This window comes from Mustela erminea, chromosome 15 (assembly GCF_009829155.1).
Source record: "Mustela erminea isolate mMusErm1 chromosome 15, mMusErm1.Pri, whole genome shotgun sequence".
Classification (NCBI taxonomy): Eukaryota; Metazoa; Chordata; class Mammalia; order Carnivora; family Mustelidae; genus Mustela; species Mustela erminea.
Genome location: NC_045628.1, coordinates 69,860,852 through 69,882,050, shown reverse-complemented (window position 1 = coordinate 69,882,050; position 21,199 = coordinate 69,860,852). Strand labels below are relative to the sequence as shown.

Sequence of the window (21,199 nt, the reverse complement as noted above, 5' to 3'; positions counted from 1 at the left end):
AAGGAGGGCAGTCTTCTCTCAGAAATGTAGAGAGTTTAGTAGAGAGAATGCGTTCCTCGTTAAAAGTTCACGGAGATGTGTCCTTAAAAATTCGTAATATATTTCAGTAAATCAGTATGTACGGTTTTGATAATGTGTTCAGGGATTTTTTTTTATGCCACCCCAATTTAATTGTTTGGATATGTTAAATTACTTTTTAAGAGCAAGGAATAGCTCGCCATTTTAAATGTTTGTGACCATTCTACGTCTCCAAATGCCAGAAACCTCTATTAAACCAGAAATCAGTAGTCGTCAGTGTACAGAATGACGACTTTACTGAGGTTTTAGCAAGGCCCAGCGACATTTAAGAAGACACTGTTTTTGATGTCAGTCACGGCGCCTTCTTTCTCACCTCGCCCCAATCAAGAATAAGCTTTCTGGATTTCTCCGAAAGGGAAACAGGGAAGGTGGCATCCAGAAGAGCGTCCTGGTGGCGGAAGGGTTAAGGGAGCGGTTCGAACCGGCCCGAGCGATGGGGGATTCCGAGGAGGGCGCGGGAGGCAGGAGGCGCCTCGGAGCGCGCGCACAGACCCTCCAATAAACACAAAGGAGGGCCTGGGGAATAGAAACCCAAATCCACTTGTAATCGTACAAGAGATTCGGGCATAATTACTTGAGCAACCTAGATTAAGATTGATGAGCCTTTAAAGTGGCGCTTCAGATCGACCGCCTCGCCCTTTGGAAAGAAAAACCTTGTGGAGCCGAGCTGGACCCCGACTCCGCTGGGCTCCGCGGCGGAAACCCGGGCCGGGAGTCCGCGCGCCCCGGGGCCGGAGCCCCCCCTCCCCACCGTCCCCAGTGCGGGCTCCTGGAGGACGGGGAGCAGTAAACTGAAAGAAAGGGCTTGGCGTTAGTCAGAGCCCGGCGGTCAGGATCTGGGGTGAAGGCCGACACTGACACAGTTTGCTTCCGTCCACCCCGTTGAGCGCGGCAGAAGCCGGCCGATTCCTCTGTGTGCCTCCCGCAGCGGGAACGGCCGGGCTTTGTGCAGGGCGGTCGCGGGTTAGGGTGTGCTACTCCCTGGAAACGTGAACTTTCCGGCAGTTCCCGCGCCCGGCGGGGTCGGGCCTGCTATCAGTGGCCTTGGCGGTGGCCAGAGGAGCCGGTCTCCCCGGGAGGAGCCGCCGCCGAGGGGCCCGAGCCTGAGCGGCCGCAGGAGACCTGCCTTTTTATTGCCTTTATCCTACTGTTAATGTGACTCATTTGACTATATGCATTTCAGGGCGGGCGGGCGGGCGGGCGGGTGGAAGGGAACATAACGCGCCCTAGCTACCAAAAAAGAAGAGGAAAAAAAGGGGCGGGGGGAGAGAAGGAAGGAAGGAAAGAAAAGAGAAGAGCAGAGAAAAAGAACAAGTAATTTCTGATTTCCGTGTCTGTATCTTAAGTACAGTATGGCCAAGAAAAAAAAAAAAAAGCCTCCCCTTTTGGGGAATCTTCAAGGGCAGCTAAGTAATCCCCTTCGAATTTATACTCTAAGACATAATTTTCAACGTTAACTCAGACTGAGGGAATTCGAAGGAAGCACCTTAGTAGGCACACTTTCTAAAAATCTCTTTTACTGGAGATTAGTTTCTCTAGTTTTCCAAGTTGAGAGATAGTACTTTAAGGACGCTTTTCTAAGAATCTTCTTGTTCAAGCGTCTTACAGTTTCATCACTTTTGATTGTGGGTGCGAAGATCACTGTTAACGATTTTTGTTCTTTTCTATATAAGAAATGTACTTAATATCTTTGTGTGCGTGGATATGGATGTGGCGCGCCCTAGGACGCTGATATTAATCTTACTGCAAGATGCAAACCCGTTAGTACAGTGGAATTTATATATTTAGATCCCATACCCCTTCACATCCTCCCGCCCATCCTTGGGGAACGCTGCTGCCGAGTGGAACGGCTTTACAGGATGGCTGGTCTTTGGGGGCAGTGCTGACTGCCTACGATCTCTTTCGGAAAGCCGGTGGTGCTCAATGGAGAATCCCGAGCATTTATAGGATTTCTAGGTGGAGGTTACAGACTCGCTTGCTAAGGGTCACTTATTCGGTATCTTGACCACTTGGGGTTTTATGGGATTATTTATCTCTACTCTTGTTATAAGATAATGTGCAAGAGCTAAGCAGACCTTATCTCACATGAAAGAAGCTGGCCGGGTTACACTGGCACCATTTTCTTAGTGCATCTTTAAAAATAAAGATCTGCGGCACCCTTTGGGAGGGAGCGGGAGAGGGCCACAGGGACTGACTCCCGTGCCCTTGTCTTTCAGGCCCAGTGGTTCTCAGCACCCCAGCCCAGCTCATCGCTCCTGTGGTGGTGGCCAAGGGGACTCTCTCCATCACCACGACCGAAATCTACTTCGAGGTAGATGAGGATGATCCTGCCTTCAAGAAGATCGACGCGAAAGTGAGTCAGAGTGATTCGTGTGCAGTACTAGTGGCTTTCTGGCAGGAAGTGGTTTTCGATTTTGCTTGGTTTTAAATGACAGTGGGGGAGGGGAGCACATTTCCATTTTTGTCATAGGAAATAAAATGAATGAAATAACACATGCTCTATTTTATGGGATTGAAAAATATATTAATGATTTTAAATCCCGTGTTACCAGAGCATGCACATTACAGTCTCTCCATGAGTGCCTTTGTGTGCGCTTGGGTAAATTTGGTAGGTAAGCCAATTGTTCCAAAGTCTCTGGGGTACAGCATCCCAGGCTCTCTGGGAAGACCAGGAGGGGTCTTCTGAAATATTTTAAGATGACTTTTACTTTCCAACAGTGTAAATTGCAATGTGAATTACTATTCATTGAAAGGTTGTAAGGAAACTGGGGAGCAGCAGCGTTTAGATATAAATTCCTCTCCATTATTACATCAGTTTTTCATCTCCTGAAGTGAGAATGAGTTTTACATGTGAATTTAGAATAAGAGAAACTGATTGTTTGAGAAGCGTTGATTTAAAGTGTATATAGGTATATGGGTATATACTAGCAATCAGATGTTTAAAGTTCGTGTTCTTCTGTGGGTGCCATGCCAGAAAAATACCTACTTGGACAGTATGAAGTACATAAATATTTATTTACTATATCTTAATGTATAGATTTTAACGCCTGATATTAGGATAGCTCTACACCCCTGCTCTTTTTATTGAAACCAATTTGATTGTTGTTTTAACTTTTATGTTCCTGTGCAGTTTGCAAACTTTTTTCCTGAGGTTAAGAATTCAAGTGTCATGCCAGATATTCAAGCATCAGTTTATAAAGATCTTTCTGTGCGGTGTTATCAGAAGGAACTATTCTAATATCGTCAAAGACATATGCGCCCACAGATCCAGAACTATACTACTTATATGTAATTTTTACATAGAGATAAAGTATCATTAAACACTTTGTAGAAGAGGAACTGAAATTCTAAAATTCATTCCCGTCTGAATTAACCACCTACCTTGAGGCCTGTAGGTGATTAGTGCTCTCAGCACTTGTTGATATTAAAATACTTGGAAGGACAGTCATAGGACTTCTTGCACTTCCAGCTCCCAAAGGCTGGAATGTTTAAAGTGGGTATGAATGTAGTGTATTTGATTTTTAAATAATCGAAAGTGTGTCTTTATGCTTTTATCATTAGTTTGCCCTTTGAAGTAAAAAGAAATTTGGGATTTCTGATTAACTTCCTCAGCTAATGGAACACTTACTGCATAAAATAAGATTTGACATAAAATGGTCAGAAATAATCTTTATTTGGTTAGCACAGTTATACACATTTTGAAACTTTTATTATGACTTGAAGTTCACTTTCTCTGAGTTAGTCTAATTTTTAACTGAGCAGTCTGTACCATCATGACATAGTTTTTCCTCATATTATCAAAAATGCTACAGAAATACTAATCTAGAAGAGCAAGCTTTCAAGGGTAGATTTAAGTGTGTCTGTTGTAGAAAGAAATAGTCTTATAAGTAAATCATTATCTTGTGTAGCTGTACAAAGAGTTTTCTCCAGGATTTTAAGGTTTTATTTTTAATTTCATTAGCATACTCCTTAAAATGTTTAAAATACTCGAGTGGGTTGAATTTTCAAAATGGAGCATTACCTTTTTTGATAGAAAAACAATTTAAAGTGAGACACAACAACTTTTATTTTACTTCATTTATTAGCTTCTAATTAAATAAAAACCAGCAACAGAAATTAAAATCTAAATCACAAAAGTAGTTATCCAGTGTATTTCAAGTGCATTTTTCAAATATATAATTCAGATATTCAAGCGTTATTATATAAGCTGAATTCAAATTTCTTTGAATATATTTAAATAACATTTCAAGTATATTTATGGAATGTTAGAAATAGAACAAGCATTATATTTGAAACAAAATGTAAACTTTTTAAAGTTCAGACACTTTCAAAAACAGATAAAAGTACCAGGAGGAAATCTACCTTTAAATGGTATCTTTGTTAGTGGAAAATGTCTGGCAGTCTCCAAAACGGCAATTTAACTTCTGTTCACCAAATCACAAAACACCAACATCCACACTTTCAAAGACAAAGTGAGATCACAATATTTGTTACAAATCAAAATATACATTACACTTTCCTTCAGATGGCATATCCAAATCGTGTTTACTCACAGACAGATGCACCTAAATCACCAGGATTGCTATAATCCTTTGAAAGTTAGGCAGAGTGTTCGCTGTGGTCTTGCATTACAGCCAGGTTGTTTTCCCGGTATTACTGTGTACTTTGCAAGGGAAATCCTTTGTAAAGAAGTCTTCTAATACTTGTGGGTTTGGGTTTTTCTCCATCCGCTTTCCCTACTTCTTTTTCTCCCCTTGGAGGGGTGGGTGAGATGATGCCTACACGTTGTATTGTTACTCCTTTTTAAGGAAGAAATTGTTTGCACTGACAAGTGGGATATTAGGAATCCAACAGGAAGTTTACACTGAATCAGATCTTTGAGAAGAGTAATCACATTTCGGCTCTCGATTAAATTGTCCTCTAAAGTTTTTCCAAACTTTTCGGGTTGGTCAGGATCTCTCTTGCCAGTCGCCACGTTTGTTTGGCAGCGTTCTCCAGAGCCGAATGAGGTTTGCCTTGAAACAGATCTAAGTTCGGTAGGAAGTAGTGAGGACACCGCCGGCACTGCAGGCAGGAGATAAGTTGCAGCAAAATCCCGTTAAGCCGATCACCCAGGCAAGACTCGTCCCAGTCTGACTCCCGGGGATGCTTTTCACACTCGTAGGAAACCAAAGTCTTCATGTGGTAATTGTTCAGGGGCTGGCCTGGCAGTTCAAGGTGACGATCCCGTAAGGTTTTGAGGATGGAGAGGCATTTCTTTCTGCAGCCCCCCATCTGCAGTCTGTTCTCTGCTTCCGCGAACTGCAGCACCCAGGCGTCGCTCTCGGCCGAGCTCTGTTTGCCGGCCAGGGAGTGGCACTCCTTGGACAAGAGATTGAACCCTTCCGCTTTGACCTCCGCCACCCGGTTGGGTCCCGGCCAGGGGATGTGGGGAAGTGGCCAGTGGGCAGCACTCCTCGGCCAGATCCCGGTGCATTTAAAAGCCGGGGTGATCTGCACCACGTACCTATCTCGGATTCTCAGTTTCACTTCGCTGGTGTCTGCCACCATCTTTACCACATCCCTGTAGCTACATTTGTCTACTGCTTGAGCCACCAGCGTCTGAAACCTGGACCGGATTTTGCGCGCCGAGAGGTAGCCGGAGGCGGTAATGAATTCCACCCAGAGGGACATGCTCCTCTTGCGCCCGTCGCTCAACTTCAGCACCGCGCAGCCGGGCAGCGAGCCGTCGTCCACAAAGTTGAACACCCCCATTTGGTTAAGGTAAAGCACCACTTCAAATTCGGTGGGGGAGATGACCTCGAGGCCCTCGTAGCGGTTGTCCATCTCGTTGAGAGAGCTGATGAACCGGGGCTCCTGCACTTCCACTTCTTTAAGCACGTCGGAAACTACTTTGCAGACTTCCCGGATAGTTTTTGCAATGGCAGCTTTCCTGGCTTGGCATTTCTCATTGTAGTATTTATTCAGATGGTATACCAGCTTGGCCTGGGCCGCGATCATGTTGGGGCAGAGATCCGGATTGTACACCGGAGTCTCGCAGTAAGCTGTGGGATCCAATGCGGCTGCTAGCGCTGGAGCCAACTTCGGTGGAGAAACGGGCCGCCGCGCTCAGAAATGTACCCAAACGCTCTCCGATGTGTTGCAGCGGTGGGTTCCTAGCCGCTGCTTTCCCCTTCCTTTTATCTTTGAGCCCAGACGGTCTTAAAGTGAAAGATTGTTCTCCCCCCTCTCTCGGTCTTTCTTCCTCTTTTAAAGAATCCTTGTGTGAGAGAAACGCATGGAGAGATCACCTTCTCAGTAATGAAAACAAAAGTTGCGCTGAGACCCAGCAAAGCTCTTCCAGTAGTCAAAATAATCAACCCTTTCCGTATTTATTTACGCTTTCCCGTAATCATTGTGTATGCTGGACTGTTAATCAGATGGAGGAAAAGTGTGCTGAGTGTGTCGGGGGTGAGTGTGAGTGTGTATATGTCAGAAGAAGCTGCTGTTGGTTTGTCTAAGAGCCCAGATGCACTCGTGTGGAAATTATAAAGGCAGGGCCAGGCAGGCTGGCGGCCAATCGCCACTGGGCTCGTCACGACAGCCTCCTTCAGCTCCAACCCGGCTAATTAATCCCCCCTCATGGATATAGGCACACAAACTAAAGGTAGGAGGCTGCTGCCGGCAGAAAACCACGCAGGCCACCTAGACAGTTTTGGAAATCAAGAGGAATCTCTCAGCTTTGGTATTAATTGAAGCATATTGACGTTTTGAAAAGACTTGGCAAAGTGGTTCTCTTCTGTGTTGAAAACCCTGCCTGTCTTTTTGCAGGGGAAATGCAAATACAGGTGTATTAATGGCCATCCATCAATTAGTGAACTAGATGGGGTCTTCTAAAACAAAAGTCAGTAACTTGCATTTAGGGTAAGATAATTAACGTCTGGTAATCCTTGAGGTCTTTTTAAATGCAGGTTGAGAGTTTGCTCTTTCATGTATATGTAAGTTGGCTTTAGATGGACTGATGCCTGTGTCATTTGGGGGATGTTCCTATATGTTAGAATGGGGTTTTGGGTTGGGTTTTTTGTGCATGTGTGTTTGGTGGTTTTTTTTGTTTTTTTTTTTTGTTTTTTTTTTTAACACTATGCAGCGTTTTATCTCTGGTTTTTTTCCCCTCATTTGCAGTTGTTGAAAGGAATATGAAAATTATTGCTTTGTTAGGTGTTGTCTACCCCAGTTTAAGTTAGGATGTTTAAAAAATGTTTAGTGTTACTCCCCCTCTCCCCAACTGCAGCCCTCTTTGTACTTTGGTAGACTTGCCCAACATAATCAGGACAGTAAGCTTTGTATGCACTGATGGGAATATTTTAAAAATAACTTATCTCTGTGATTGAGAGATTACTGTAATGTGAGTTCATAGCTATGTTTTAATATGTGAAATCAAAGCAAAATCATGGAGATGAGACCTACTGGCAGATAACTGTTCTGAAAATGTTCAGGTTTAGGGTTTCTGGCTTGCTTATTGATGTATAATTATACCTCCTCGCTTAAGTGTCCTTAGTGGTGACCTGACAGTAGACTTCTAATTGTTATAGGATTTCATGTGATTTGGTTGAGGGAAAATGGGTAAGATTTTAAAAGAAAATTAATTTGCAGTCATCCAGAGCTTTTAAATTTAAAATATCATTTGGAATACTTTGAAAGAAATCAGCATTTCTGCATTTTGGAAACTTGAAACAGGAGGGGGAGAATGGATTTATATAGAATATGCTTTTGGTTTTTGTTTTGTTTTGTTTTGTTTTCTGGTGGTACCAGTTGTGTCCTTAATGTACAGGAAAGGAAATAAATACTACTTAGGGATTATGTAGTGGTTTTAAAACCTAAGCAGATTTTTTAATGCCTACCTTTAATTTAGATGCCATCTCTTTAACAATATTTCCAGCAAAATCCTATAACTCCTGGTAACAGGTCTGTAGGCTCTTTCTTTCAGATCCGCTTTCAACAAGATCTTGTTCCAGGCTCCTACTTTTTACTCCAGCATTTGCTTATTTATTTATTTATTTGTTTGTTTATTTGTTTTTGCACAGGTATGAGCGTCACAAAGCCATCTATTATTTCCTTTTCTCCTTATCCAAGAGTAATAGATTCCAATCTAGCTTAAAATAGTACATGAGAGTTGGGGCTCATGGCATCCATCTACTGTTTTCCCCAGGAACCTTCTATTCCCTTAGGAGCAGGGATTGGGAACAACCCGAACAGCCCCTCCCCACTTCGCAGGCTTTGCGGGTGAATGCACTGCTACCTTTTGGCAGTTGGAAGAAGAGGAGGCAAATCAGAACCGGAGAACCCACGGCCCAGAAGGCGAAGAAGTGCCTTGGCCTCAGGGGGAAAGCCGCGTCTGGCTCTCACCCAGCGCAGGTTCCCTCTCTCGCTGGTCCGCACTCCGGAGCCAGCCTTCTTTTCCTCTCTCTCTTCCATAGGGATTGTTTCCCTGTGTGCCCGTCCTTTTAAACCTTACTTGGTGTCCTCGGGTTCTCCACTGCTCCAGGCCACGGCCCCTGCCCGCGAACCTCTCGGCCCCGACCGCCCCCCTTGGGCCCACGTGAGGTCGCAGCCAAGCCCCGCGCTTTCCCGTCGCCGGCCGCGGGCCCCTGTGCCCAGCGCAATCTCCCTGGGGTTCAGAACAGAATTGCTCGGCCAGGACCTCGTCCCTCGATTTCTTGGGCCACCTGCAAGTGTCCCCGGTTGCCGAGGACGTGCAGCCTGGGACGCGGAGGCCCCGGAGCCGTTTGGGGGGCACCGTGGTGCGGCGGTCCGGATGGGTCTCACGCGAAGGACGCGAGGGGCGCCGGGCCGGCTCGCTGGAGCCAGGCGCGCAGGTGGCGCATCTTCGGGGCTCACTGTGTGGCTTAATTGGGTTAAAGCGAAGCTAAACACCGAAGCACTTTGTGCAAACTAATTGGTGTAACCGGGGCCTTTTCACTAACGATTTGCACTTTGAAGAAGAAAAATGGATGGTGAGAAAAGGACTAAGAAACTCGTTAGTCGTAGAATGTTCCAGGGAAGTGAAGTCATTCTGTTTCAAGGACGCCAGGACTGTGTTTTCTGGGCTGCTTCCTCCAGCACCCTTCACATTGGGAGCTGACAGTGATTTACATAACACAGGATTCACCCACCCGCTGTTATCACTGCAGGTGAACTGGGCGCCCTAGAATAATACTCCAGTGCAAGTTCTGCTTGTTGCTGCAACACAGTGATTTTCTATTACACTGAACACGTGAAATGAATTGCCTTCTGTAGCTGAAACCTTTCAGTGATCTTAGTAGACACCTCTCATTGTGGAAGGGAAAATTAAACTGTCCGAGGAGTATGTTTTTCTGTCCCTTAATTTTTTTTAATTGAAATGACCTATGTAGAGGAATTTAACATATATGGTATATTTTTATGTAATTCGGCCGCTTTTAATCTAGGCTTTGGAGATAGTTTTGTGGGAGTAACTTATTTTATAGTAATTTTTTGAAACACCTTTGGCCTATTGAACTGGTTATTTCAAATGAGGATGCACTACCTGGGGATAGCTTAAAATCAATTTATTTACTTATGTGAAAAGTTATAAAACAACTCTAATGATCCCAATCTTACTTATATATATATTTTACTGTAAATATAATCTTAGTACTAGAATAAAAGCTTCTGTGTGTCCCATGCTTTAGGAGATAAATGCTTAATTGTTTTCGTCTTACGCTGTGCAGGCATCTTTGACACGAGCTAATAATAGAATGATAATTGAAGAAAACTGACCTAATTGAAGGGGGGGAAAAAAGCCAAGAATCTCATGATTTAATGATAGTTTGAATGATATTTGGGATTTGACTTGAGTTTTTCATTTCATTTACTTAGGATACTAGGCAGCCTTGATTTAAAATGCACCGTTTATGAAAAGAATCCCAAAAAGTCACAAATACCCTTATCGTACATGTTAGTAGCATTAATGAATATAAAACAATTAAATACTGTGATCCTTAACATTTCCAGACATTCAAAATAATAATGGCAAAATATTTTTTTCCTGAAGTATTGTTGCTTAAGTAACTTACCCGCATTCTGTAAACCTACATAATTTATATGGGATACACAAAGTAATGCATAAATAGTCACCTTATTAGGTTTAAAGAAAAACTATTATGTTGAGAAATGTAGGAATGCAAGGTTTCTGTGTTTTTTTAAAAACTAATTTAAATTTGAATTACATGTTCATAAATTTAAGGCACTGTGACCTTTCATCTAGAAAAATGTATCTGTTAGGGAATATGCATATACATGTTAAATGCTCAAATAGATATTGTTTTGTGTTTTTCATATTTGCTGGCTGCTCTTCTATTCACAAGTATTCATGAACTTAAAGTTTTATTTTTTTAATATGTGCTTATTACACTGGGGAGATAAAAAGAATATGAAGTTGAGTTTATTAAATTATTTATCCCTACTGCTGGAGTGGCTTTGAAGGCTCATTGTACGCATCTGATTTCTGCCTCCCCCCACTTCGTTTTTTAAATGCACCCAGGCTATTTCATCTGCTTCATTCTGCCAGACACAATATATTTCTTTTTTTACACTAGAGAAATTAAAGACAGATATTTGTGCAGGGTTTTCTTTATGTGTCACATTAAATAAAGTAAAATAGAGGGAGTTTCTCTGGTAATCTAATTTGATGGCATCTCTACCTTTTTTCCTGTTGTGACTCCTTGTATAAGAACACTTGAAAAAAAAATAGCTTGAGAGCTTCCAAAGTTTCAATGATTTCTTAAAACACTTACTTCTTATTTTAATATCAGGCTTATGACAAAGTAAAGCAGAGAATTGAGGTCACTGTTGACACAATTTAGACCCTGTTTTGTTGTTTCAGCCAGCGCATCCTGATGATTGCAGTTCTTTAAAAAATTATTTCCTTAATCCTTCACTTGAATGATCAGGGCTGTGGCCTTGGTTTTGCTCACCCCCTGTACCCATCGTATAGTCAGCATTTGTTGTGGGGACCACTTCTTTTCCCTACAATGTTCCTTAGTAAATTTGTTATTGGTGCTAATAAACGTTGGAAAGAAAGTCAATTTGAGATGAAAGATGGACACTGGAAGCATACCTTACCAGAATTATGACCACTGCTGGATTTGCAGATTTGTAGTGATTCTGGATAATTCTGGATAAAAATGTTTCTTTTGGTAGAAGAAGAAATTGAAAGCCTGGGTTATTTAGGTAATCGGCTCACTTTCCCCACTTCATTTGAATGTATACATAGAGGTGTAGGATATTTTAAGTTGCTTGTGTAAATTGAAAAATCTGAGGGGAAGTTTATTAGCCAAAAGATTTTCTTATTGCTCAAAACAGATTGTTATCTTTCTTCCAAAAATGTAAGGATATTGGGGTTAGTCATTTATTTATTGAGTATTATGGAGGAAGTGTTGGTTCCAATAGTCCAGTTCCTCATAGACCCTTCAGAAAGTCACTGTCCTCTTTATGATGTAGAAAATTCAAATTCACTTTATGAGATTTCAGCCTCTGTTTTTCACTCAGATAGTGTAGAAATATTCTGACGAGATAAATGGGCACACGCAGTTCCTTTCTTTATGAATGTATGAAAACTAGGGACTCCTCAACCCATAATTCACGCGGATTTATAGACATTTGTGTATGTGACCACAGCCTTAGTACTCTTAGCGCATTAGAGTTTTATTGCTCTTAGAGAAAACAATGGAATCCGATGCGATTAGTGTCTTAATCTGTACATCTGTAGTGGGTCATCTTGGACTGCAGAGCTCTCATTACTGTCCCATACTGTATGTGATTAAGCCACAGGAAATATTCAACATGACCTTGAGACTAGAGTATGGTATGTAGATAATCAACATTCAGTGATTGCATGTCTAAAGTAACCTTTTCTACATCCAATTTACAGTTTTGGAGCTTACTTTTTAATGAACAAAGCAATTCCTCTACTAGGATTTATTTTTTTTAATGATCAGCAACTGGAGTAATAATCTAAAAGAATAATTATATCAAATGAAAACTATTACCTTGTATCATATATATTTTATGTAATAAAATAAAAGCTTTATAGAAAAGGAAGGAAATTCGTTTATAAATAGGAATTTCATTTATAGCTTTGCATATATATATAGATATATATGATATAGAGATATAAACATCTGAGAATACACCACCTAAATAATTATTTCATTTTCACTTATGATTATTTTCACTATTCTAGTAATACACATTTTAGTGTACAAATGCGTATCATTTCTAAAAAGCCTAATTTTCCATGACTTATCAAAATATCAAATCAAAGTCCTAGTAAGTAGTTAATACTTTTAAATCTACATGTTTATTCATTTTGTCTGCACATCTAGATCAAAAAGCATGAGAGTGCAGAGTTTGTAAGACTGTAGTCTTTCCAATAAAAAATTGTGAAACCACCAAATAGAAAGTATACCTTTATTTTATTTTTATGTGAAATCTGTTTTTATTATTTAAGTCAAGTTTATTGATGTGTATTTTATGTACAGTACCATTCTGTTCCATGGTTTTTCCACATGAATGTGCCATCCTGTGAATTTTAGCAAATATCTAGAGTCAGATCATCTGGCACAGGCATAGAATATTTCCATTGCCACAAAAGTTTCCTCGTGCCCCTATTCTTCTTTTTAATTCATAAATTTTATGATTCGTTTATATGCATCTGGGTGGTTTACTTTTATGTCAAAAAATCCTTGGGTTGTAAATCTTTATTTATTCCTCTAGAATTTACTATTTTATCTCACTTCTAATTTAAGGTCAGTTTTAATCTAGTAGCACTGAAGTGAAGGCAGAGTACAAAATGATATTTCAGATAGGCAAGCAATCGATTTGCACTTTTTTGTGTTCCGTAAAAGTTGTTTAAATATAATGTATGTCACCTTAATGCTAGGTAAAAGATTTATTTTTCAAACGAACTGCTACTATATGTTACACAAGCATGAGTGTGTACATTAGACTTAAGAATATAGTTTATATTTGAATGTCAAATGCGTAGTAAACAGGGATTCCTCATATAAGTTAGCAACATTTGAGGCATATTGGTAATGTTACTAGCTCTCTGTCACTGGAGAAATGAATCACCTTTCAGTATTTAAATTACATTGTACTTTACATTTTCAGTAAATTAATCCTCCCTTTGAGTGGTGGGGGACAAGGCCAAGGAGTTTGTTAGAACTAATATTAATTAACGTATGCACATTCTTGGAACATATGCTTCTAATCCTAATTTTATATAAATATACATTGTCATTTAAATTTCAATGGTTATAAATACTCCAAACAAAGAATTCTTAAATTGTAGGAAAGCAGACGTATTCGTTGACCAAGATGCTCTTTCAAGTATTTTGCCTTTTTTACAACTTGGAGTAGTCCAACTAGTCTTCTGTTATTTTCCCCAAGATATAAAATTATTTAAATGTTTTCTGTTTTATATTTTTATTTGGCAATTACAACGGAGATTTTAATGTTATGCATGCTTACAGGCCTATTAAGAAAGAAGTTATTGCTTTCTTAATAATCTTAAACCATTTTTAGAAAGTATACTCTTTTTATGGTTCGCAAAATAGCCTGTGCATGTAGACACACACACACACACACACACAGAGTATTTCAGATAGGAAAAGATTGAATTGGCCTCTATACATTTATTTTAATCTGTTAAAGGGAAGCAACTACTAAATCCAGGATTCTTGTGGCCACCAGGACATAATATCACATCTGCAAGATTGGTCCATGATAACCTAGACAGTTTTCAGTAATATCTTCAGAGATGACGCTAAACAGAGTTTTTAAATAATAATAACCGGAAGTTCTGACAGTGTATATACAGATACACACACTGTGGCAATTAAAAGCTTATCATAAGCTTTTAATCGCAAAATTGAGAAATATAAAACTTCGCTAGCCATTCTCTCTAAACACAAATATACTGCTCAGTCACCCACATGCATAATACGTATGTGTATCCATAAAAACACTTTCATAGATTTAAAAATTGTTTTCTGCTTTCCTGCAACAGATGATGGTTAAGTTTTTTGCAACCTGAACCTGTATTTGATAAGGAAATTGCATAACTCCCTGGGTGGGGAGCCGGGGTGGGGGGTGCTGGGGGGGTGATTTTAGGGTTTCTTTTGGTTTGGGGGTTTTTGCTTTTTGTTGTGTTTTTTTTTTTTCTTTTACTAGCAAATTCAGTTCTTCATTTGTTTTGCTCTCCACGCTGCATTAGCACAGTTTTCCCCTGTGTGCATCTGCCAGTGTACAATTTAGCCACGGGCATCTGTAGACCTTGTGGTGATCAGTATTGCAGGCAAAAGCCATATGTGTTTAAATAAAAAAAAAATCTCTTTATTTCATTTGCTGTTTTAACTGGATGGATAACTTTTGTGCCTCAAGACAGAAGAAGAAAAAATACAGAAATAATTAATTGCCTCTATTCTTGAGGCAGTTCCATTTCCCCCTCCAATATGGAATGCTTGTCAGCTTTCCTGATAAATGACTGCATGTATTTGCATAGATTTTACATTAACACAAAAATTAGTTTTATTTGTGGAAAACTAGTTTACATAATAATATAAAACCTAGTGTTATTGATTATGTTTGCAAACATTGATGATTTTTTAAAGGGGTCATAGCACTCTTATGTTTCAAAGATCTGATCAACCTATTTTTTTAACTTACATTTTCTTTTGCTCTACATGGTTTTGCGCTAACAAGACAAACGTATGAAATTTTAAAGTCATAAGAATTCTTTTCTGGGTGTGTTCCTCACAACTGCTTCAGACCCGTAGTTAGTAACCCTCGTTCTGGTAAAAAGATTCTTGATTTTAAACTTCAGCCGAGGATTATTTTAAAGACTTAGTACCAATTACAGACACCTCAGACAGTTGGAGGATTGCATGTGTGGGAATGATTTCAGTTTTCATATTCATGTTATCAAAAGGATGGGCACTATCATGGGTGTGTGTGGTTGAGCTCGCTCCTGAGACACTGTGCATTGTTTGCTATCAAATTTAAACGACAACTGAGAACTATTCTCTCCGTCTTCGGTCTGTTTCTTTGAGTATACTTACCCGTTGATGACCCTAATCCAACCTTGAAAAAACACAGTGTGCCCGAGCCATGTGGGTGCTGCAAACCATTCTCCCTCTCTAAGTGGCAGGCAGGAGATGTTTATTCATACTGTAGTCTGGCATCTTGTTGTCTAGAGGCAACCTGCTAATTATGTGCTATCATTGTATTATCCATGTTACGGAAAATTCAAATATGTTCACTGCTGTTAGTTACATCACAAAGCTTTTCATAAAATATACTTCCTCCTCCAGAAACCTGCTACCCTTAATGGCCACCTAAAGCAAGAGTCTCTCTGCCACTTCTTGATTCTGGGACACCCTGGGTGCCAGCTGTCACAGCTCAGCTAATGATGACAAATGCCCCGCTCTATGCAGATTGCAGAGTTTGCAGGCTGCCGTGAAAGGCAACCAGATTACCTTTCCTCAGATAGTAACTTAACCTTTTAAACTCATGTCAGAATGAAATTATCAGCTGCGATAGTTCCAATAGCTGTATCTTTAAAAACAAAAATCAGAACAGGATCAAAACACAGACTCCCTTTTAAAAAATTTTTCCGAGTTGGGTATCATTTACATGCCTTGACCCTGGAAGGCCGGGATACTCCTAAATGAGGAACTCTAGGGAAAATATACTTTACTGCCGCACCAGAATGTGTATTTGAACTCTGCGTGTAACTCAGGTAGTGTGAATTATTGAGAGCATTATCCAAATTGTTTAGTCTAGAAAATAGGCTAGAATAAGTGGAATTTTGAGGGAAAAATGTATTCTTTCTTTCTCTTCATCGAGCAAAGAGTGGTAAAGCCTCTGTTCTCCTGCTGGGTGTACTGGCCCAGCCTGTTTGAGATAAATTTTTATATCATTTTTTTAAAACTGTGGATTATTCCAAAACGATTTAGAAAATGATTGTTGCTAATGATTGGTTTTCCTATTTTCAAACTTGAGCTTTTGTTTTAAGCTGCTTATTTCTTCTATAGAAATTTGTTATTACAGTTATTTAAAAGGATAATGGTGTCTGTGTGGCTCAGTCCATTAAGTAAGTGTTAAGCATCGTACTCTTGATTTCAGCTCAGGTCATGATCTCAGGGTCCTGAGATCCAGCCCTGCCTTGGGCTCCTCACTGAGCATGGAGCCTGCTTCAGATTCTCTTTCTCCCTCTCCCTCTGGTACTCCACACCCCCCAACAACAACAAAAATTAATAATAATAATGAACACTGTTAACCATGATGTCATGCAATGCAGGGGATAAATTGCCTATTAAATGAGATAATACAATCGCAACATTCTTTTAGATTTACAAAAAACTTTTATATGCATTATTTCACTTGATACTTAAAATAATTCAGTGAGTTGAGAGTAGATGGTGATAAGAAAGGGGGAACAAATCTTATGAGTATTTGATCACATTTAATCTTCACAACAATTATTAGTCCCCATTTACCAATAGCGACTGAGGCTTAAACAGGTTAAGTGTGTTAGCAAGGGTAATTGCAGAACTAGGTTTGTCTGACTGCAGCTGCTCTCAACACCACAATATCAAGACTGTATGTGGCAGAGATGTAGATGTCTGTGCGCGTGCGTGAAGGCATGCCTGTCTGTGCTGTCTGTGTCTGAGGTAATTTTTAGCAACTGCTGCTGGGATATAAGTAAGTGTTATTATGAAAAGAAACTACCAGGCTTACATTTCCATTAAGAATATGATTGTTTGATGAATTTTAAAGATTAAGTTCTTTATTAGGAGGCTTTTAATCAAGTAAATAGTGAGGCTGTTTGTATGTTATAAATCTTTATTTTATGAAAATAATGTATTGATCACATAGAGAGAAACTATTTAGAAAATACATGTGCTGCTTAATGAACATCAAATTGGACTATTTCACCTAAAGAAACATTTCATAATAAAACCTATGATTAATGGGATATACTTTTATAAAAATGACAAAGAGAAACAATTCAGCAATTAATTGAATAAAATATCCATTTACTTTTTTTATACATATGATTTTACTTGGTGATATCAGTGAGTTATACCAGCCATGGTATTGCACATCTTTCAGTTAAGACACATTAAAAATGCTCTTTCATCATGAATTTAAAAAAAAACAGTTGTTTCTAAGAAAGCTATTTGTTTGCCAGTTGTTTTTATTCCTTACTAAAATTTTATTTGGTGCAGATACTACCATATAAGGAATTTTATCAATGATGTGTCTGTTCATGTTGTGAACGCTCCATCTTTATATGTTTTAATTATAGAATTCTATTTATAATTACTAATTAGCACTAATGCTTAGTAAGTTGCAAGTATTTCACTGTATATAAAAATTATGTAGAATTTACAATGGCCATCTCATTAAAATATATTATGCAGTTAGTGCTAGGAGGAAGAACCAAATTCTACTCCATGAGTCAGATATTTTATACCAGGGCAATAAGGAAACTTTAGAGGAGAACATAATGCAGCCCTCCTCGTTAACTACCTGAATCTTCCCTACAACATTACTAAGGAATGGTCATCCAGCCTCTACTTTTACCTCCACTGATGACAACTTTATTATCTACTCAGCTAACTACTCGCATTTACAGACAGTTTTGATAGTTAGAAAGAGATGCTTCTTTTTCTTTTTTAAATTTTATTTATTTAAGTAATCTCTACACCCAACGTGGGGTTCAAACTCATGACCCCGAGATCAAGAGTCGCATGCTCTTTGACTGAGCCAGCCAGGCATCCCAAAAAACTCTTCTTAATACTGAACCAAACTCTTTTCTCCTTGAAACTTTCACCTTTTGTTGTCTTAGCCTTACTCATTTAACAGAAATAAGTCCTTTATATTCATCATTTAAGGTATCAAATTGAATATCCTCTGACCTTCAGCCATTACAACATATTTTAAGTCATCTCACCATTCAAGACCCATTCTCATACATCGTTTTCTTCAAGTGAGTTGTGTAAATTTATCACTCCCAGAGTAGATTGGGAAATGTAGAGTGGAGAGGCTTCTGTTAAGTGAAACACACTCATATTCGCTTTTGGGGGTTGTCTTCATAATCCTGTTGATAAATGCTGAGCTATATGCCAGCAGATACCATATTTGTTTAAACATATGTTTTGGAGTCCTAAGTACATGACTCTTTAATGTTTCCAACTCATTTTATCTTACCATTTTTAGCTGTTTCTCCTGTGGTTTGACTTATAAGTTATGCTGTTGTTTTGAATAAGAATAATAGGCATAAGGATTCTTTCTTAAAAGTTGTTACAGAACATTCATAGCAAAATGGAAATTGACTATAATGAATCTACTGTTTTTGCTCAACTAAGTATACAAAGAGGCTAATCCACTTAAGATATGTGGCTAGATTAGACTCACCCAATATTCCATAGCCTTTATGTAGTTTTTTGCCAAACACTTGAAATCCTAATACTAGTTTCTTATGACGTTATCAAAATATGTAACTAATAAGCCCCATTTGGGATAAAGTGTACTTTATATATTTTGACCTATTTATCAGTTTTGCTTTGTCAGCCTTTTTTTGTCTACAAAGAGCATCTACACATTTCCCATAAGTTTGAAGAATGCACAGAAAAACCAATAAATTTTTAATGTAAATAAATATGTTCATAGAGTCTTATAATGTTATTGGAATAATTTTCATATTGATCCACTAATATTTGGGTGATAATTTTTGGTAACAATAGTTTCTAAATAACTGAATATGGACAGAGGCAAATGCTTTTTAAGAGTGATGTATTTAATAAGTTAAAGCCAATGTGAAAACATTTTATTAAGCTAAAGTAGTTTCACCAATCAGGACCCATTCTTCTCTAGTATTTTCTTCAAAAGCAATGCCTAAATCTGAATATATAATAACCCAGAGTGAACTGCTGAATGTAGAGTAAAGAAGCTCTCCTTAAGTAATGAATACATCGCTGGAAAAACATACCCAGAAGATTAAGTAATAAAAGGTAACCTATATTAAGTATTTTGATAAAATGCACTGTGAATTGTGTAAGGAAAAAAAAAAGAAAAAACTTTTTAAGTGATATGTTATTTTAAAGCCTTAAATTTCTCTGAGTGGAAGCTCATGTTTTTATTTGCCAAGTTTTTTTTTCCCCCCCAAATAAGGATATTTCATTAATACATTATTTACTATTGTTGTGACATCTAGGCAATAAAACACAGAGAGAGCTGGCCTCAGATTTGGCTTTCTTGCAGTTTGTGTCTCGAATGGAGAATAAGGAAGTCCAGTGTTTTTACAAAAGAAACATTCTCAAGTGAAGAGTGGCCCCATCTGTTTCATCTGGTGGCTTATGCAATAAGAGGTGTTATCGCATGACTCTAAATGCACAAGCAGTTGTTTTATGAACTCTTTTTGTGCTTTGAGGAGTTTATAAGTTGCTTCCCTATTGTGTGTCAGTCCCAGCTGACCCAAGTGCATTCTGCTGAGCATATTTGGGGGATAATTAGAACTAATGAAGCCTGGAACATAGCTAATTCTCTAAATGATTTATTCTTATGCTCTTGTCTGAGTCCTAAGAATTCTCCAAATCATAATCTAGGCCCTCTGTTTTTGCTAGCACTGTGTTGATACTGCTACTCGATTTTTATGTTTGTTTGATGGGCATTGAAAATAAAGATTGTGTATTTGAAATCCTGAGAAAAATGGTTCAGAGTAAAAGTTTGTGGTATTTGCTAGTCCCCAGAGGTGAGGGGAATGCCAGTTCTTCATCCTCTTTTGTTTTTGTGTGTATATCAAAAAGTTTATACGGCGCCTGTGAGAGATAAGGGGAGAGACGATATCAAGTGATAAGAGCCTCTTTAAAAATTATGTACCCTTGGGGAATAAACCTGCAAGCAAAAGAACTGAAAATCTCTAATGGAAGTTCCCTATTAGGTTTCCTGAGGAAATAAGAAAATTTTTAAAAATCAGCCTTCATGTTTCAAAACCGGTTCACTGATATGGCTTCACAGTGTTAGCCCTGTTGAGAATGACATTTCTCTCATGCCCTCGCCAAGTAGTCAGTGATTCAGTGGCTTGAAACACTTGAAATCCCATCAACTTGCTTTCATTTCCTGTTATAACTGTTTCAATGAGCAGCACTTTTGTTGTGCAGGTTAAGATCTGGTAGCTTACGAGGGTGTCCTAGAATGAGGACAGACACCATTGCCAACACAAGAAGGCTATAACTTAATTAAAGGCTCATGCTCAGGAAATAAGATACTGAAGTCCCTTCGAGTAGGTAGTTGTTGTAGCCTGTGTCCGATTCGCTCTCCTTTGTCTGGAAACTCTAACATAATTCGTTGTTGAGTTACCACTTTTATCTCGTGATCCCAGTATATACAATTCCCCCTCCTCTAGAGCACAGATAATAAATACTTTGAGACCAAGTACCGTTCCACTTCACTGGATATATGGAGACACCTAAGAGTGAGATCGCCAGCTCCACAGCCCAAGGAATGACTTAGGAACCAGTCGGAGATTCCCTGATCTTCATCACAAAATGTTTAATGCTTCCTCTAATAAATCCAAGTCTTACTGTTCCTCATCTTTAAGCCCTGCTGGAAAGTCACCTAAACCCTCAAATAATAGTCTTAGAACACTAAAGGAAAAAGTTGCAGGTGATTGTTATTTCTTGGGCTTGAAGAACATCTTTTTTTCTCAGTTTTCAATTCTTCTATCTCTAAAAGAGACAAATAGGCTTGATCAAAGTCAATAAATACTGAGTTCTTATCATATGCTAGGTACTGTTCCAGATCCTTGGTCAGTGTTACTGCACCTTCCTCTGAACAGCGCTATCGTAGATTCTGCTGCTGTCATTTCATTGTTGAGAAGCTGAGCCACGGGAAAACCAAGTAAGTCCTCCAAATTTGCAGAGCTATGAATTTGCAGAGCCAAAGCTGTACAGCCAGCCCCTCTGAATCCAGACTTCAGAGCCTGCTTTCTTGGTCATCCCACTACACTTACCCTAGTTTGTTTTCCCTTCTGTAATATAAGGGTAATGATACC

General features: G+C 39.2%; 3 protein-coding genes across 11 annotated transcripts in view; 2 read left to right on the top strand and 1 right to left on the bottom strand.

Annotated features, from left to right (window-relative positions):
* NBEA (neurobeachin) overlaps nucleotides 1-21,199 on the top strand; it is a 678,194-nt gene that overhangs the window by 486,357 nt on the left and 170,638 nt on the right. For all 9 annotated transcript variants that reach the window (XM_032314437.1, XM_032314438.1, XM_032314436.1 and 6 more), the window contains one exon: nucleotides 2,295-2,431. In XM_032314437.1, the coding sequence (XP_032170328.1) occupies nucleotides 2,295-2,431 (137 nt within the window). The remainder of the gene's footprint in view (nucleotides 1-2,294; nucleotides 2,432-21,199) is intronic.
* On the bottom strand, nucleotides 4,141-6,676 carry MAB21L1 (mab-21 like 1). The gene has a single exon (XM_032314439.1). It carries the CDS (start codon nucleotides 6,076-6,078, stop codon nucleotides 4,999-5,001), a length of 1,080 nt encoding a protein of 359 aa, XP_032170330.1. The 5' UTR covers nucleotides 6,079-6,676; the 3' UTR covers nucleotides 4,141-4,998.
* Nucleotides 5,753-9,869, top strand: LOC116573970. The gene is made up of 2 exons (XM_032314440.1): nucleotides 5,753-5,841; nucleotides 8,267-9,869. The coding sequence occupies exon 2, from the start codon at nucleotides 8,345-8,347 to the stop codon at nucleotides 9,011-9,013; it is 669 nt and encodes a 222-aa protein (XP_032170331.1). The 5' UTR covers nucleotides 5,753-5,841; nucleotides 8,267-8,344; the 3' UTR covers nucleotides 9,014-9,869.

What these genes read in the sequence shown, in the direction of transcription:
- MAB21L1 (XM_032314439.1), bottom strand. Translation starts at nt 6,078, where the DNA reads ATGATCGCGGCCCAGGCCAAGCTGGTATACCATCTGAATAAATACTAC.
- LOC116573970 (XM_032314440.1), top strand. Translation starts at nt 8,345, where the DNA reads ATGCACTGCTACCTTTTGGCAGTTGGAAGAAGAGGAGGCAAATCAGAA.